At 33.9% G+C, this 20,601-nt stretch overlaps 1 protein-coding gene across 1 annotated transcript in view; it reads right to left on the reverse strand.

The window, feature by feature from the left end:
* LOC142347883 (uncharacterized) overlaps positions 1 to 9,265 on the reverse strand; it is a 31,321-nt gene extending 22,056 nt beyond the window's left edge. Inside the window, exons 1-3 of the mRNA XM_075399034.1 lie at positions 8,978 to 9,265; positions 1,508 to 1,669; positions 780 to 910 (exon numbers count right to left, since the gene is read on the reverse strand). Of these exons, the coding sequence (XP_075255149.1) occupies positions 780 to 910; positions 1,508 to 1,669; positions 8,978 to 9,088 (404 nt within the window). The 5' untranslated portion in view covers positions 9,089 to 9,265. The remainder of the gene's footprint in view (positions 1 to 779; positions 911 to 1,507; positions 1,670 to 8,977) is intronic.
* Between the last annotated feature and the right edge of the window lie 11,336 nt (positions 9,266 to 20,601).

A 20,601-nucleotide genomic window follows, 5' to 3' on the forward strand; every position in this document is an offset into this window, starting at 1 on the left:
GTGAATCAGAAAATTTGTCAGTCGAGAATCAAAATATATACTAGAAACTCATAAGAAGGAACAGATGTATGCTAACTATTCATAAACTTGGCATAGTGCGTTGTGCCTTTTTATTATATAGAGGTATCATCAATTTGCCGAAAATGCGTAAATACTGGAACAAATATTTGCTAACTTTTCACCTGATTATAATAAACCAAACCTATTATTATAGTAAAATTCAGCCGCATCAAAATTTTCCTCAAAATAGTAACATCCTGGCATTAAAGTCAAGACTGCACCAATGCTAATGCAGAGAAACTGAATCTCGGATCGCTACTGTATCACAGCTCCAATCATGGACTTTGCATAACTTGACCCACGTCTAAGTATTAGAAAGTTTTAACATCTGTTCAGTTTTAAATCTTTTATGACCCCCAGGCGCACGTGCTATTTTCTTACATAGTATTGTGCTATATAACAACATATAATTTGTAACTGGGGATCATAAAAACAGTGGGGGGGGGGGAACAGAATAGATCCAATCTGAACAAAACTTTGCACAGGTAGCGAATCAAATCTTGTCAAGATTTCACGTACAAATAGCAAGTCACGAGCATAGTTTTCAATGCTGCTTTTTCCGAATCTGCTTGCAAGTATCTCCAGAATTAAAACAGAGGGCACTTATGATTGCAATGATAGCAGGTAGAAGATCTCGGTAGAAGGGCAGAACGAGCTGGTCTTAGAAGTTTCATCGTTTATAATCTGTGCTAAAATTGTGGAAATGATTTTGAAGTAACCTTGTGATGCCTGATTTGGATCTAGTGGCTGGTCTGGATAGTCTGTCGTACACTGATTCAGTACCATCTCCATCACCTCTCCTTCTCCCTTCACGACTTCTTTCTTGCTCTCCCGAGTCACCATAAATTCCCTATAAGACAAAAAACAGTTGATCATTTAACTAACTCTTCCAGTTAACTGCTTTTCCAGGTAACCTATGTATCAATATAATATCAATGCCAGCAGTATATGACAGTCCACATTAATTATATGACCGTATTGTGCTATTGAATAAGGGGAAGGATACTTCCATCAAATTGATGAAAAAATTTGTCCCCGCCATTTTTACATGGAAAACTTAGACCCATAGTGGCCTCAAAGCCCAAAAACTCTTCCCAAACCAAAGCAACGCAATCAACCCCATTTCAATGTCAAACTTGAGGTGGATATTGATTTTTATACATCAACTTGGTAGAAGTAGCCCCCTACTCCCCCTAATTCTATTGTACAACACTATCATATGCTACTGTCAACATAATAGGAATTTCAAGTTATTTCCAAACGGAGCCACATGATAGTTTTGATCATACATTTTGATTCGACTTTTAAGTGTCAGCTTGTAAAACACCTTAAATCTTAAATTTCCATTAGTATTATGGATCAAAGATTGAACAGCCACATTCTTATTGTCCGTTGGCAAAAAATTTTCGAATTATGGCGTAAACATAACTAAATTAGCTACTTGTACCTGATCGTCATCGTATGTTCCCCTGTCTTCGTAATATTCCTTGTCTACGTCATCTCGATCTCTATCGATTCCAGCGAACCTGGTCCGGTCAGAGGTCGTAGCCGCCCTTTCTCGACTCTTGTGTGAGGTTGACGGGTGTTCCTGTCTCGATCTGCCGGCAGTCTAAAACAATTATTTTACCAAAGTAAAACTTTCTCCCACCTATATTTTGATGCTCTAAAAATTTATTGTTTCAACAGTTCTAGATAACACGAAAAATTCAAGCTGAAAACTTCTAAATACCATTTTGATAGCCAGTATTCCAGCATCAGGAGCACAATGTTTTACAGATTTCAAGTGAAATGTAGCTCTTTTTAATGTGCATAAACACTCCAACTTGTCACGGTTTTCAGCTGCAAACTTTAACTTGCCAAGTTGACAGAAATAAAAAGCTAAGAGGTACATAAAGTGCATAAGAATCCCACTGATAAGTGAATACGGACTTAGGTTACATGGCAACATATCCAATGCCACTACACCCCAAACACTTTGATATTTACGTTCAAAAATCCTACTAAAAATTAAACGTCGCTATTAAAAGTATATGGTGACATATTCAAGTGGACAATTTAATCCCATGTTTGGTTGTGATAGTTTCATATCAAGTCCCACAGGCCACTGAGGCATGGCCCGTTAAAACGTACATGTAATTGCGACTGTTGATTTGTAGCCGGATTATTGAACAAAAATATCAAAAAGCATTGGGAATAGTGGCATTGAGTATATTGGCAATTGGCATAATAGCATTGGGTAAAATTGCATTGGGTTTAATGGCATTGGATATCAAGGCATTGGGTATATTCTCCTGACACCATGATTTTAAGGGTTGCTATCTTACAGGTTAAAACCTGAAACCATGTTTTAAATTGCCATCTTTCTGTTTTGACAACCAATTGAATTGTTCAATAGCATCAAAAGAATTTGGCTGTTTTACCCAATGCTAACTAATTGCATTTACTTTTCTGTTTTGTAAAAATCGGAGCAGTGATTTACTTGAAAAATTTCAATTTCCAAAACTTGAAAAACATTTCAATTTCAATTTCAAAAACTTGAAAAAAACCCAATGCCATTTTCCCAATGCCAATATACCCATGCCATTATACCCAATGCCATTATACCCAATACACTTCGATAATTTCTTTCATAACCCGAATACAAAATAACCGTTGCTATTACAGGTATATTTTAACACATTGAAGTGGATAATTTAATCCAATGTTCGGTTGTGACAGTTTCATATCAAGTCCCACAGGCCGCTACGGCATGGCTTGTTAAAACTTAGGTGTAATTGCGACTGCTAATTCGTAGTCGGATTATTGAAGGAAAATACCAAAAAGCATTGGGTATAATGGCATTAGTCATATTGGCATTGGGCAGAATGGCATTGGTTATATTGTCCTGACACCATGTTTTAACAGGTTGCCATCTTACAGGTCACCAAATTTCAAAATGCCATCTTTCTAACGACTACAAATTGAGTTATTTAATAGCATCAAAAGTGTTTACTTATTTTTCGTAACGCTAACTAATCGCATTTACTTTTCCGTTTTGTAACAACCAACCAGAGCTGTTTTTGATTTGAATGACAAAATACCCAATGCCATTATACACAACGCCAATATTTCCAATGCCATTATATTTTTATAATTTCGTTAAACAATCTGACAACAAATTAGCCGCTGCTATTACAAATATATTTTGACAACCTCAAGTGGATAATTTAATCCCATGTTTGGTTGTGATAGTTTCATATCAAGTTCCACAAGCGGCTGGGATATGGCCATTAAAACGTATTTGTAACTGCGACACCTAATTTGTAGTCGGACTATTGAACGAAAACATCAAAATGCATTGTGTGTAATGGCAATGGGCATAAAGGCATTGGGTATAATGGGATTGGGTATAATGGCATCGGGCAGAATGGCATTGCGTATATTGTCCTGACACCATGTTATCCTTCAGTTCACCACGTTTTAAGTTGACATCTTTCTGTTTTGACTACCAATTGAATTGTTTAATAGCATCATTAGAGTTTGGCTTTCTTTGAATTTTCTTAGCACTAACTGATTTATCGTAACAATCAGTTTTGTAACAATCAGAGCTATGATTTGAATTTACATGACAAGTATAATCTGACATATTCAAGTGGATAATTTAATTTCATGTTCGGATGTGATAGTTGCATATCAAGTCCCGTGGGCCGCTGAGGCTTTACAATGGCCATTAAGTACGTTCAAACGTACGCACAATAGCCACTGCTAATTCTTAGTTGGATTATTGAACAAAAATATCAACATGAATTGGGTACAATGCATAAATGGAGTGGGTTAAGTCATTTTGAACCTTAGTGTTTAGGTATATCATGCGCTTTGGCTCATAAGAAATTTAGTACCGAAAATATTACATCAAACTTTCTGATATCGAAACTACCCAAATCAAGATTTAGTCCAATTCATAGTTGAATTGCTCTTCTGCGAATTGAAATCCCAATGCGGCGTCGCAGCGTAATAGAAAGATCTCCATAAAATGTGCATAGTTTGGTGACGTGCGCGCAAGCTCTAGTAAAAGTTCTTCTTTGAAAACCGCCCTTGATACAACTGAAAATGATCACACATTTTTGCCTAATCATGGACGATTGAAATTCTCAATCGTCGTCTTCTTATAAAGTGTTGAAACAGAGAGTTTTGTTTTATAAAAATGTCGATTACATTTAGGCCGTCACAGCTTCTTCATCGGATCGACCTAAACACCTGCTCAAAATGCTTTTCTTCTAGACTGATCTTGTTGTCTACTTGGACTTCGGATTAAACTTCTTTAAATTGCCATCTTTCTGTTTCGACTACCAATTGAATTGTTGAATAGCATCAAAACAGTTTGGCTTTTTTGTACGGCTAACTATTGCATTTACTTTTCGTTTTTGTAATAAACAGATCGTATCTGTTAATCGGTATCTGTTTCTTGTTCCCACCTACTCGAGAAATTGAAATTCGTTAATTAATAAATACATCATGGGTTGAGCTAAATGTTATCCAATTGTTACGATTATACAAATTCTTTAAAAGACTCTCGTTAAATAATCAAGGTTATTTATTCCACAAAAGCCTCGCAATGAGAAGCACATGGTGAGCAGTTGTGCAAAAAAATTATTCATTTTAAAGTTAATCAATTTTTTGCAGCTAAATTATGTTCGAGTAGTTGCTGTTAAAAATGCAAAGCATTCAAAAATTGAGAGCAAAGAAAAAAATTCTATTTAAAATACCCTTCGTGAAAAGGCAGAAAATTTGAGTTCAATAAATGTGAGCTCAATTGATTGAGCAGGAGTTGCAGTATGGGTTGGTTTGGGCACTCTCCGATGGCAGACATCTGACTAACAGTAACTCGTCTGGTTAACTGATGTTTCTTTTCCAATTGAAAAAATAGCTTTTCAAAATGATTACATTTTTTGCCGCAAGCTTAAAGTTTCAGAAGATTGCTCAGAGGTAATGCAATAATTCGGAAAGCATGAGGCAAATAATTCGAGAAGCAAATTGTGTATAGCAGAGTGTAATATTCGATATTGGTCGTATTAATTTCTGACTGCCTCCAGAAATTTGATTATTAAAAATCGATGGAATACTCTAACGGACCAGAAGGTTCCGCGCATTAGCAAATAGAAATACTTGGCGAAGACAACAATTCTGAAAATCTTTTGGCAATAAGATATCTGATTATTTAACCGCGGGGCAGCCACATTGTGCTCCGATCGTTAAAACACAAAATCACAAGACATCATTGATTTTTTAATGAATAGCTCCGAAAATTCTACTGTACAGAGCTTCTCCTTTAATTGCCAACTTATTCTCTGCTGCGATACTGTACTCAACCGTTTGACTCTTTCATTTCCTCGCGATTGGAAAACCAGTATCCATGAAGACCTTCGAAGGCGCTCTGATGTAATGCACTTACTCTGTTACTTGTGGTATTCGAAATATGATTTTTGAGGAGGAAACAAAAGTACAATAGAATCTCCGCAAAAGAAAAAAACAACCGACAGCGATAGTGTTAATGACGCGCTGGAACATCTGCTAGTATTTAGATATTCCCGTGTACTAGTTCGTTCTCATGAAAAAAATGTGCTGCGCATCCAAAACATAGCCGGCAGATTGCCGGAAAATAGCCGCGATAGACGCTTGTGGCCTTTCATGGAATTGAAACAACTAAAGAAATCAGTTAGACAGATTGACCACCAGTCCTTTATTATACCACTAAACTTTTTGGGTTAGATTCGGACGGTCATTTTTATAAAACACATAAGCTCTATAAGGAAAAAAAACCCAAAGAGGTTTTTCTAAAGTAACATTTGAAATCAAAAACTCAAGACTGTCGTACTCAACAATTAGCGCATATACGTTTGGCACTACTTAATGCACACCATTGATCTTTAGCAAGTAAAGGTTCATAAAAGATAAAGTTCATTAAGTGAGTTCTGAAGTCATTTTTTGAGTGAGGTAAGTCACGCAATTTTAACTTCAAAGCAGTAGAAGTCACCGAAATTGGAAAAGTCAATGGTCGCAAGAATCGTCGATGGAGGCGACCAATTGAAAAAAAAACATAGCAAAACAAGTCATGACGCACAGTTCAAAGAATTTTCATTGAATAAACAAAACTAGACCTAGAACTGACTATGCGTGAATTGGAAAACCCATTTCCAAAATCACATCAAATTTTTTAAGAAAAAAAACCTGAAAATCATTGTCAAAATGCCGCATGTGAACAAAAAACCACTAGCGAGAAAAAAGTTTGGTTCAAAAAAAACTAGGCCTAGAATAAACTATGAAAGGATTGGGAAAATCATTTAGATAAAAATCCGATTAAAAAAATCGGAAAAAAACCAGTAAAAATCGAAGTGAAATTGCCACATGTGAACAAAAAACCAATAGCGAGAAAGCGAATTGTTGTTCAAACATAGTTTTCTCACTCTACTTCAAAATTAGAGTGAAAATCATGAATGTGTGAACAGATCTCAAGAAAAGATAAGCGCCGCAATGCAATTCAAATTCTTTGATTTGTAAAGAAACCACGATGTCCCCAATAATAGCTGCTATCGCTTCGCGACTTTTAAAAAGAGACAAATAGGAAAAGAAGGAAATTTCACTATTAAAGTTATTTTAATTTTTGCATTTCAAGGGAATTGAGGTATGTTAAAAAAAAGTCGAATTAAAGTTTCAAAATAAAATCGGAGAGCAAAATCAAAACTTTCAAGTAACAATCCACGGTAAGGGTTTTCAAACTATCTACCGAAGTGATATTGTCAGATGTTGACGATTTTGAGGCCAACACTTACCTCAATTTTGGAATAATTATATTCCCAAAAAAGGCCACATTGTAAGCAGATGGGTGCAAATGCAATAATTTTACCTTAAAGCAACAGAAAAAATTCAACGTTTTGAAGTTTTGAAAACTTTTTAATTTTTTGGATTTTAAATAAATTAGCAAACGCAGTTCGAGCTTGGCGCTTCACTCTAAAGCTTGTTCAAAATGGCAATTGATGAACTATACGTTTAAGGAAAACTGATCTGCCCTAAACTTAATTTTATTCAACTGTTCGCGAAAAATGTTTTCCGCTTTCCTATTAAGGACAGGAGTTACCAAATTCCCCATGGTGACTCAATACTGAAATGGAGGCGTCTGAAAAAGGTCTGAAAAACTTCCTGCCAGGTTTTAAGTTCCTGGAAGTTCCTCATTTCCTTGCCAACCTAATGTCTTGGGTCGTTCATTTGAGGTTGCTTAATCACTAGACTTGACGACTGTCAAAGGTGTTAGGATGTCATAAATTTTTTCTGTAACCGTTCTTGTGATTTTAATCGAAATATGATTTATGAGAACAAGCAAAAGAGCAATAGCTTTTCTGCAAAAAACAAAGAACCGATAGCGATAGTCCTAATGATTCACTAGAACATCTGCTGGCATTTACAGCTTCGGGTTTCTATATCGCACACTGAAAAAAAACTTTATGCTCAGCCAAAAAAACGAGTAGATCAAAAACAAACCGAACGAAAAAATTACAAACACTTGAAATATCGAATTATGTTTTGAATACGTCAGACTCTGAGTTCAGACAAGAGTGGAATTTGAATAAACTATAATTGAGAAAATTTGAGGACGATAACGTGATTGATAACGTGAATTGCTGTTCTCGAGTGCAATTCTACCACCTTTTCCGTGCAACCATCTGGGAATAGCTTTTCCTGCATTGCACTGCCATAATTTCTTTACTTTTGCATTTCAAGGGAATAGAACAAACGTTTCGAAAAAGTTTATAAAACGATGTTTAAATAAATTCGTACACCAAAAAATCCGAGGAAAATAAATGCAATAACAATCCACGGTCATCTGGAGTGCTTTTCAAATGACTTAGTACGACGATTCACAACAGAACACCATTACAACAGATGGGTGCAAATATGTTAGCAGAATGTTACTTTTGTTTCATGTTACTTAGCTTCATGTTACTTTTTGTCTAAGCAAACAGTAAAACTAATTTACTATTAAAAATTTGCACTGTCTAGGATTTCGCATAGAGTAAATAACGCAATTCGTGTCCATGGCATTGATCAATTATACATTTAAGTATAACTGACCTGTTCAAAACTCTAAATTTATTTGACTGTTTGCGAGTGATGTTTTTTCACCAGGGGCAGGACTTCCCAGTTTCATCATTCAGACCCATTGAAGAGCAAACATCTGGTTAGGTCCCCAAAATTTCGCTGTCAAGTTCTCCGCACAAGATATCTCGCCCAAAAAACTTTCAAATTTGCTCTAATTTTATTTTTGCGTTTCATTAGCTAGAAAAACAATTAGAAGGAAGTCAGAGGGTACATTTGAACTTTAAAAAATCAAATAGGATAAATCTTTTTTATTTGTCATTAGTTTTTAGAAAAGTATAGAAATAAAAATTTGAAACTGATTTGCTTGATTTTGATCATTTTTTGCGAGAAGTTTTAATTACAAAGCCTTTGAAACTGGCCAGCATATGATAAAGAGGTGCTTTCATTCTTTGTCCATAGACTGATTTCCACTTTCCAATCATTTTGCTGAATTTCGTGCGGTAAGGAAAAATGCACCCAAGGGCGAGAGGTGTAACCAATAATTTCCACATCTAGATTTTTATTTCTCCCATCATAAAGTTGTGCTGTTTCCTTAGGTTACAACCACAAAGCGATATTTGAATTCAAATTGCAATTTCTTGTATTTGAAAGTCAGCTCACACAGCCCAACTTACGTTCGTTGAGTTCCTATGCAATTTTTTTGTACAATATTATTTGAAAGACCACAGAAAAATTGCTCGAGGGCGTCGAGTATTCGTGCAAGCGAATTTCAAGTTTAATCATATTCAAAGTTTCATTCATTGGTTTGTTAGAACAGCAAATGTTGACTTCAGATTGCCCTTACCTTCGGAGGGTTGAGAAGTCGATCTGTCAGCATTTCTAGTTCCACGTGCGACATCCTTTGGAACCCCATGTCGAGGTGCTGGGGCTTGTCCAAAACACCCCATGAACCCATATCACTTGACTTTTTACAACTACTACTATTACCACGATAGATATAACTAAATTAGATCAGAACTTTACACTTATTCTCACTGTAGTATGAACAAACTAGCGTATGTGCATTTTTGATGCATTCATTGTAAGAGCAGCTCTATATCTATAGAACAAATGTTGTTAAAGTCTTTTCATATTTTATTACTATTGTAATTTTAGCTCAAATTGTTATTTGACTGGACACTTTTACCTTTCCAAGTCCACCAATTTGAGCTTTAGTAATTTTGTTTACTGTGTTAGATAAAAAAAACAATATAACCAAGTACTGACAAACAGTCTTTTAATGCGAGCATAAATTCTAAAGACTGAGCGCTGACGGTCTATCTGACATTAAAAACTGAGTTTTTTCAACGGATGAATTGGATTCGTATCTAGATGCTGATTTGGCAACTTTAGGGAAAATGTCTTACTGTTCTTTGAACGCGTAAGAGGAGCGATTCCTTAGTTGACATGAAAGCGGTTTTCAAAAATACTCCCAATTCGGTTTCTTTTAAGATCCGAAGAAACTTTTTCGGGATGAAATATAATTCCAGTTTTAAGACTCCCCAAAAATACCAAGTGTTTGAAAAATTATCGAAACGACTGGAATATAAGCATTTTTTGTAATTGGATAAATATAGAGGTTCTAAATATGCTTCACGTGCATTAACTATATATGAAAACCGAATTTTTTGACGACTTGAGCACATTACGAACATTTTAATTACAAAAACCAATTGATATATTATGAAGTTTGCCTTATTTTTATCTTTAAGATTAGACTTTTTATTCAGAAAATGATAACAAACTTAATTACTTAAATATACTAAACTGATTAAGTACATTCTTTCACGATAACATGAAAAACATCATAACACCGTAACCGCAACGCCAACAACAAGACAGCTCGTACAAGTCTGGGCGTGGCACCGAAAGTTTTAACTCAATAACTTATTGATTGGCAAGGCCGAAAGAGTCCTCGATTGTCACGCAAAATTCTTAAAAGAAATTGGCTCGTGTCTTGCATTTTTAAACGCTAGTTCAGTGAGCTTGGACATAATAATCCGACAACTCTCGTTCAAAGACTCTGGATGCAAAACGACACTGGATCCACCTCACAGAATCCACAAAATTTAAAACTGATCATGACGTTCTCTGGCTAGATATTTGAAAACACATTTTTATAGCAAAGTTAGCTAAATTGAACTACTTTAAGTATTGTGCAGTCATTACACCTTATAGTTTATTCAGCGTTTCGAGAAGCCCGCTACAAGATGACTATGAACTGGGAAAACAACCTGTCTCAAAACGGAAGTACCAAAAATCACTTATCAAACCAATAAAACCAAAATTGAAATGGAACTTCATTCACATTACTGACACAAATCAGTTCATTCGATCGGAAAATTAATCAGTAGCTGCTCGCCGTAAGGCACGGCACAAAGCAGTCCAAAAGGTGGGAAAGTAAAATATCTTTGACGAAAACATTTTCCAAAAATTTTGAGTTATGGTTTGAGCAAAAAATGTATTTCAGAAATTTGTGAGAGCCAACAGAAAATCTATACCTATAAATAGAGCCATCTCATAACACGGCCAATTGTCCTTTTCATTTTTTTCCCTTCAGAAATAAAAACAATGAAATTGTAAAAAAAGTTTTTGAAAATAATAGTATGTTCTATCACCTACCATTTCAAGCTGACCTCTACAAAAAAAGGCCTTTAATTCAACGAATCAATTGGTCTAAAGTTTGAATTGTAGTTCAGAGAATTTCCAAATTTAGCGCAATTACTTCATCAGATCTTGAACTTTCTGTTTACAGAATATCACACAAAAATATAACACCTAAATGAAACCATTGTACAGAACAAAATATAATATCAGGCGACAAATTATCAAACTATCTTTTATAATAATAATCTTGAATGCTGTTATTTATTGTTTTTATGCAGGAAATTGACGCGTTCGCCTTAGTTACAATAACTGTTGTCTTAGTGGTTTAAAAACATTAGTTTTCCTATTAAGTTGCTGTTATTTTTGATCATGGGTAGATTTTAGACAACTTCTGAAGGGAAACTTGAAGGAGCTGACAATGGTTGCCATACCAGAAAACTTTTGGAGATAAACTTTTTCTCGGAAACCCATATTTTTTGGTGTGTTATTTGTAGACCATAATCAGTCCTATTTTACATTCATTTGTTACGCGGCGATGGTTCTTTTTGAAGTCCCTAAATCCAAGTCTTTTTCGTTGGAATTTTTGCATATTCTTCAAAGTTACCTGATTAACAAGTTTTGAGACCTCAATTTTTTTGACGGAAAAATTTTTTTGAAAAGACAGTCAATTAAAATGTTCGAGATGTAATTTATTTTTTTATTATCCTCGCAAAGACTTAATAGCAAACTCAAAATAGCAAACAAAATCTAAACAAACCAACATAACCTTTAGACATTTCCTTAATGAGAATAGGTAATAGGTAGACAGACAAAAAGGATTTAAAAAACGCTTATACTGTTGGAAAAAAGTCATGAGAACCAATAGCTATCAAATAAAACCAGTCAATAGGTTTATTTGTGCCAACAGAGAAAGCCATTGTGATCTTTCATTATCCAGAATATGTCACATGACCACATAAAGAGAGAACAATACAGTCAACAAGTCAATTAAGTTTCGCGAGAAAAAGGCGTTGAAGCCGTTTAAACCATAATCTGTATCCTAATCTCAAAAAACATTATACCAAGTTTATTAAAGTGCAGTTTTTTAGCAAGCCAGTTGGACCTGTCAATACTGAGGGTAAACCATAAAACCACAAAATATTAACGAAGACTACAAAATAACACGCAAACTCAAAAGTCTCAACAATTTTAACTCAACAATTTTACGCAAACACAGTGTTGAAGTCATGCAAACAATGAGCTTTTCACTCAAATTATAGTATATGTTCTTTGAGACTCATTTGCACGCAAATGGGACATCTCAAAAATAGGGCAATATTCTGAAGGCGTCCTGGTCAGTAAGTAACAAAACAAAAATGGCAAAAATAATTTTAAGAAAGATAGCACACCAATACAAGCTCATTAATCTTTGGATTGTGAAAATGCACAATAAGACAAGAACTAACCTTGCTTATTCTGCTCGTCAAATGAAAATAAATAATTGTTCCTAATGTCAATGAAAAAGACAATAGCGACAAAAAGGTTAATTTATCATATATTTTTGATAAATTAACCTTTTTTGTTACTGTTTCATTAATATTTGTTACTGTTACTATTACTAACCTGTTTGTCATATGTTACTCAAATTATAAGTAACTCAAATTATAGTAAATGTTCTTTGAGACTCATTTGCACGCAAATGGGACATCTCAAAAATAGGGCAATATTCTAAAGGCGTCCTGGTCAGTAAGTAACAAAACAAAAATGGCAAAAATAATTTCAAGAAAGATAGCACACCAATACAAGCTCATTAATCTTTGGATTGTGAAAATGCACAAAAAGACAAGAACTAACCTTGCTTATTCTGCTCGTCAAATGAAAATAAATAATTGTTCCTAATGTCAATGAAAAAGACAATAGCGACAAAAAGGTTAATTTATCAAATATTTTTGATAAATTAACCTTTTTTGTTACTGTTCCATTAATATTTGTTACTGTTACTATTACTAAACTGTTTGTCATATGTTACTCAAATTATCAGTAACTCAAATTATAGTAAATGTTCTTTGAGACTCATTTGCACGCAAATGGGACATCTCAAAAATAGGGCAATATTCTGAAGGCGTCCTGGTCAGTAAGTAACAAAACAAAAATGGCAAAAATAATTTTAAGAAATATAGCACACCAATACAAGCTCATTAATCTTTGGATTGTGAAAATGCACAATAAGACAAGAACTAACCTTGCTTATTCTGCTCGTCAAATGAAAATAAATAATTGTTCCTAATGTCAATGAAAAAGACAATAGCGACAAAAAGGTTAATTTATCAGATATTTTTGATAAATTAACCTTTTTTGTTACTGTTTCATTAATATTTGTTACTGTTACTATTACTAACCTGTTTGTCATATGTTACTCAAATTATAAGTAACTCAAATTATAGTAAATGTTCTTTGAGAATCATTTGCACGCAAATGGGACATCTCAAAAATAGGGCAATATTCTGAAGGCGTCCTGGTCAGTAAGTAACAAAACAAAAATGGCAAAAATACTTTTAAGAAAGATAGCACACCAATACAAGCTCATTAATCTTTGGATTGTGAAAATGCACAATAAGACAAGAACTAACCTTGCTTATTCTGCTCGTCAAATGAAAATAAATAAATGTTCCTAATGTCAATGAAAAAGACAATAGCGACAAAAAGGTTAATTTATCATATATTTTTGATGAATTAACCTTTTTTGTTACTGTTTCATTAATATTTGTTACTGTTACTATTACTAACCTGTTTGTCATATGTTACTGTTATTAACCTGTTTCATTAATATTTGGAACAATTATGTATTTTGATTCATTGGATATCCATTGGGTTAAATTAGCAAAAGCGGGCCAATATTTTTGATTCCAGGACACTCTCATAGGAAAGAGGAGTAAACTTGAAAATTGAGTCAATAGATTTTAGGCTTGTACGACCGGCAAATTACGTTAAAGTGGGCTTAAGAAGCATACTTGGAGCAATCTTTGATTAAAAGGTAAATTTTGCAAAACTTCGACCAAAATTTTAGCCAAAAACCATGAACAAATAGTTCTGATACACTCATTTGTCTTTCAAGGTAAAGCAAATTATACTATCACAGAGAAACTTTATATTTTTTAAATCAAAATTTACGAAAAATTGATCAAAAATACGGAAAATGTGAGCCAAAACGAAACGACGGAAATCGGTCAAAGGAAAACACGAAACTAAAAAAAATCTTTAAAATTAAATATTCTACGCTGGACGGTCTTTCTTATGATACCACAACTCTCCGCGATGAATATATCGATCGGCCAAAATTGACTGAACACAAAATCAGTTGAGCATATAGTTACCCCACAATAAGGTAGGTCGGAACAACTAATGATCAAAAATCAGTCACATATGTTAAGTAATGTCTACCGGATCTCTCTAGGAAATGTGAGGACAATCGGCAGATCCTCGAAAAGCAGTTCATCCACTGTCTCAAAAAAAATAAAATTTAAGCCAAATGAGAGTTCAAAAAAAGATCCTGACTTTATAAGCGCAGATTACATCTGAAGTTGAATCAGATTTCAAAACTCCGAAGCGAAGACTTTCAATAAAGACATACGAGAATACAGTAATTGCTAAAATCTTTACTTTCGAGCAATTAAAAAACTTGGTTACTGAGAAGAGAACAAGAATATGCAGAAAGGAAACCATCAGGGATGATCTGTACCTTCTCACAAAAATCTAAGATAATTAGCGCATGGTCATTTTCATATAATATTCAATCATTCATTTCTCTGTCATATAATTTCCACAAGGTCGTAGAGGCAGAAATGACACCTGAACTGCCAATTTGGTTGTTATGAGATCTCTTTTAGAACTATATGTCTCGTTCTAGAATAGCAAGTTATCCGGCCAAAAACGACATTTTAGGGACCTAATCCTTATTCTATCGACTCCATCACCTCTTACAATATTCCTTAATAATGCCAGATAGTTGGAATCTTTTTGTGTTTACTTTCTTGCGTATATACATTGAAATTTATATGGTAAGACTAAGTGACTAAGTCATAAGACTATAAACAACGAATACAGACAGAACTCAAACGTTAGCAAACAATTTAACAAAACCACATTGTTGAAGACCTTAACACAATGAACTATAAACTGAAAAGACAGTAATTGTCCACCTATGTCTCATTGGAACATAAACTGCCCCTTTTCCAAGGAACTATGTGAAAAAGACAGCATAAAGAGGATCTATTCAGTTTCGCCTCCCACAGTGCTTTTATGTCCACAATTACAATTTTTGTGTTGTTATATGGCACATCACCATGTAAAAAATAGCAGTTATATACCTATTAGGCTGGAGGCCGAAGCAGAATAGATCCAAAAAGATGCACAAACATTACCAATATCAAGTACTCACAATTTTTTTTACGAATACAGTATCATGGAAAAACAACCAGAGAGATTAACGCGTGTTTCACAAGAAAGTGGATGATACCTGTCATTAATGACGATAAACAACAAGTTGACCCAAAAAAGACAAAAAAAGGTTCACAGTTCAAAAATGCATTGATATAATTGAAAAAAATTCCACGGATATTAAAACCATAAACTATCAACTGAAATCATTAAATTCGTTTATCTATACCTCTATAATAAACCATTGAGACATGTCGTTATCCAAAACAAGTCATAAGACAAGAGAAACAACAAATTTAAGCAAATTTGTTTTTAGAAGAAGCCAGAGAACGGCGTCGAAGTCTTTAAAAAAACTATACGTCAATCAAAAAACGTTATATGTGATAAATTACGTCTTTTCGTAACGCCAATGGAACCTGGAATTCAAACTATAATGTGATAAAGAACCTCAAAAATGATCAAACATCCATGAATAAAGAAATTTGTACAAAAACTCGTACAATCAAATCGTTGAAACCATTAGCTACAACATAAAAATTACATTTTAAATAACTGGAAAGAAGATGCGACCTCTCTTTACTAAAACCAAGCAACAAGTTGACAGAAAAAGATGGCAATGTTTAAACATTCTTTAAATTTTCTAAAAACGAATGTATTTGAGTTGAAAGGCGCTATTAAGTATTAAAATTCTCCGCAAAATAGATAATTTGGCAATAGAAAAGAAAACCTCGAAATATCAAAACAAAATCATTCCTTTTGGATAATTATCGATTTAAATTATGGAAAACGGGCAACACTTTCATTCTAGAACACTCTCATGATAAAGCAAAGTAAAACTAGCCCTCTTCTTACGTTACAAATTTTCTGTTATCAGTGTTTTTGTTCTGTAATTCCGGCAAACTTGAACAAAATTGTCAAAACATATTTGGTGCCATTTTTGATTTAAAAGGTTCAATTTTTTTTTAAGAAATAGCCAAATGTTGGCCAAAAAGTAGCATTTTGATTCTTTCCCTTTTATTTTATATCATACTTTGAGAGGAGAATTATTGTTTTGATAGCACAATATACATTTGCAAATTTACCTAACTTTTGAAGACAATTTAGTTGTTTCATTCTACCTGGGTTAATAGAATTTGTTCTAACCTGCTATTATAAGGCAAAAAAAAACTCGTCTATACAACCCAAAACTTGTTTCTTTTTTTTAAACAACACACGTTTCTCCAAAAATTGATCTGGTATCAGAATATAACTTGCAACTAAGTTTACTTACTTTTCACAATGCTATTTTAACGTTTGTAGGCATTTCATCTCACTTTTATGGTTTCCTGTGCCCATGAATTTGTGTAGCGCGGACATATTTGTCATCACTTATGAAAACTATACGCTGAACTCCAACCAATTGCAAAAAGATGGAGACAAAAAATTGCTGGCATGCGAAAATTTTCAGCTTTATTGCAATTTTTACTTTCAGTTTAAAAAAATCCTAATATGTAAATATCAAAAAAATCGCTTAAGTAAGGTCCACAAGTCATTTAAGATTTATATTAAGACAAAACTCCGTTTTACAATTATTGCGCTAAGCCCCAAGAATGCAGAAATTTCAATGTTCTATTTCAGCTGTTCACAAAATGGCAATGTATATTTGCTTCAATTGACAAAAATTAACACTGTTGTTGCGTGATTTTAGCTGTTACGTGGCAATAATTATACTATTGAAAACATAGCCGGAAAATTGCCAGAAAATCTCGTTGCAATTTAAACATTCGAAGAACAAATTCGAAACTAAAATTTCCGCCTTCAACTGTCGAGAATTTCAAGAGATAGAGTCCGAGTGAGGGGCTCCATTTAAGCGCACTCTATTGGCATTATAAAGAATGGTTTTCGAAGTTGAATTTCAACAAGAGTCAGCAGAAGTCATTCTCTGAGCAGTAACAAAAAACATCACAAACTAAATTTAAAAGCTGATGCTGAAAAGATTAACAAAACATAGCTGGCAGATTGCCAGAAAATAGCCGCAATAGCTTCGTAGATCTGCAGACTCAAAAAAACAGTAAAAGAGGCAGACCAAAAAAATTCGTCTTTTCATTGAAGGCTGATATGTTATATTTTGATTAAAAATCTGTATAAGTTTTTGCTGCCTGAGTGACACACACCCATTTGACCTTATCTCTTTGAATTAAAGTAAATAAAAGTCAATTTCAAAGTGAGGAAGTCATTTTTGAGAGTGAGGTAAGTCAAGTGTGACCAAAAATTTAATCACGCGCATGAACAAAAAACTCGCTCCACTAAGAGCGAAAAATGACGTCACACATGCAATTCAGTTGAAAATGCATGAACGAATGAACAAAAAGTGGCTGTGACGTCATATGGTCGTAACAAAAATCATGACGACGAAAAAACATAGCCAGAAGAATTCCGGAAGCGACTCGAAACACCAAAACTTCACAAAAAGCTGAAGCCAGTACCTTTTGTATTAAACCATTAACTCATTACCTCCGCGGGTCTGATCTAAAAATCGGTGAAATTTAACCGACTGTCACCAAGAGAAAGAAAATGCAGCAAAATTTTATTATTGAAAACGTTTGGTAACGTTAAAAAAGTCTCAAATTTTTAGGATGGTCAAAAAACTGAAAGCCTGAGAAAGCTGACAAGGCCATTAATTGCCCTCAGATAATTAATGATTCTAATCTCAAAAAGATCGCGAAAGCAAACGGCAGATAAAAACTTTTCAAAAAAGACAGGAAAGTCAAAATTATTCAAAAAAGAGTGCTCAAACTTAAGAATGGGAGAACCACTACAATTAGATTTATAATCACGGCAATAAAGACAAAAGTAATACATGATTTTTCCTTGTTGTATATATGCTAGACAACATGATTTCATACTATTTCAAAAAATAAATTAATCATAGAAAAACAAAAGCAACAGAATAATATTCAAAGGCAAACAATCGTCTAAAAACAATACCAAGCCCGGAAGGAAATTGCAATGAAAACTAATAAGTCGAAATGTTGGAAAAGACTTTCTAGCAAACTCCCAGTACTGCCTTATTTTGAATTTAATCAATTGCAAACCGAAGAAACCAAGATCTAAGAAAAAGCTGAAATCATTCAATTTTTTAACAACTGAAAAAATCTATATAACGAAAACAAAATTCGGTGCCAGGACAAAACTAGAATGATACAAACGAGAATGTGAAGAATATGGACACAATGTTAGGAACACCGTAACAAAAAGACCAATTCCTGATTTTTGAAAGTTAAAAATCAAATTTAAAAAAATCAAGAAAAACGAGTACATTTCATTGATCAGCATTCGAGACATCGAAAAGACAACGAGTCATTCGAGACAAAAATCCAACTTGCTGAACAGAATCAAACAAGAAAAAGCAGAATTCAGACATACGAAACAATGAAACATTTTGCAAAAAAGTAGTCAAAAAATATTTAAGACTGCATTTATGAAAAAAATTTATCGGTTTTTTCTAAAACTTAACACCAAAAAATGATTGAATTTTTATTGAAACGAAATTAAAGTCCCTCATGTTCCCCAAAATACTATTTCTAGTAATTAAAAGCAAAATACAAACAAAAAACTGAAAAAAATTGCCAAAAAACAACGAAAATCGGATTAGCAAATGTACAATTTTATGAAACAAAATTACATCGAGGTAGAAAGAGGCATTGAGTATATGAATTATCAAAGAGAAGTTGCCATATTAACTGATTTTTGACAAAAAACAGCTAAAAGATCCAAAAGCGAAAAAATTAATAGAAAAAATAGCCAAAAATTAACTAAAAAATCAAGAAATATGTGCCAATTTCGCATTTGAAACGCAATTTCAGGCTATGCAACATACTGTGCTATCAATTTCCGGGGTTTACATTTCAACATAGCATCGATTAAAAATTATTTCTACAAAAAACCAAATTACAAGCAAAAAAACTAGGCCACTTAGACGAAAAAACGGCTAAAAACGGTTATCTATATGTGCCATTCAGTCAAAAACTACTTTTCAATGTCAAAAAGTCATTCACTAAACGCAGCGCATGATCAAAAAACTTCTCTCGCTCAGAAAAAATTAGTTCACACTGCAATTTTACTCGCTTTCGCTTTTAGGTCAAAACATCGTCTGAACGAATAGTACTTCCGGTAAGAAAAAAAACCTTAAGAAAACCAATACTCCTCTTCGAGTCGTAAAAAAACCAAGAGAAGGCCAATAATAGCCCCAGCTATCGCTGTGCGGCTATTAATAACGTCACGCACAGTCAATTGAGCTGTGGAGGTCAAAAGTTCGCATCAATTATCGACGAAAACTCTAATTGCCTTTTATTTCAGGTGGAGAGGGGATATGTCACAAAAGATGGCTACAGCTTAATACAGAGGTATAATGGTAACAACTTGTTGACTTTTAAAAACAATTTTGGAAAAATTAAAACAATCTTGGTGCATTTTTGATTTGACCCTTAAATTAAATTAGCGGCTGAAATTCTGAATCAGCTCAATTTAGATCACACCACAATCGAAGTCAAGCGTGACAAAGTCACTCGAAAAGTCAGAGCATCGGACAAAAACAAATCAAGCTTAAAAATTTCATCAGCTTTACTAAACGTCGATTTGAGATCAGAAACTGAAAGGACGAAATTTTAAAAATACAACACGGAACAAATTGCGAAACTCGTTGACAATTTGTTTTACTGCTTTGATAGTAAGGTCCTCAAAACCTAATCCTTGCAAAACGCCGCAAAATAATCGAAGAGTGAAACCTTGCTGGACAAATAGGAGACAAGCGGAGGTAAAACCCAAAACTGGATACAAAATTGCACATTTCCATACATTTGTGTTTATGTTGGCATTACCAATACAGATACCTAAAGGTATGCAAAAATATTATTGATTGCACATAACCTCTATGAACAGTAACCCATTTCAATCGAATGCTCATTTGTCGGAAATAGAATACTCCTTGAAGTCAAGCAGACCCAGTAACTTCAACTCATTTGAATCTCTACTAAAGCCAACATAGGGTCTCTAATGCCACTTAATGCTCCCGGACTTTACCTGTTTATGTCGTTTTGAAAACTTAAGCCATCAAAAAATGTAGAAGCACAAAATGTAGGAGCAAATAAAAAGACAAAGCAGAAACACAATCCAATTCTTTGGATTGTAAAAAAAATACGATGAGCGTAATAATACTTATCGCTTCGGGGCCATTAAAAAATCGTAAATAGTGCGTCGCTAAAAGGCCTCATGTCCAAGCTTGAAATATTTAAGTTAGAGATAGTAGATAATAATTAAACCTTTTTGTCTTCGGAAACCAGGTCTCCCATTTTGTATTCCTCAGACTTGATTGTGCAGAAACCCAGGAGCGCCAATGTCAAGTCTCAAGCTCGAAAAGAGTTCATA

This window comes from Convolutriloba macropyga, chromosome 10 (assembly GCF_964194025.1).
Source record: "Convolutriloba macropyga chromosome 10, txConMacr16.3, whole genome shotgun sequence".
NCBI classification, from domain to species: Eukaryota; Metazoa; Xenacoelomorpha; order Acoela; family Convolutidae; genus Convolutriloba; species Convolutriloba macropyga.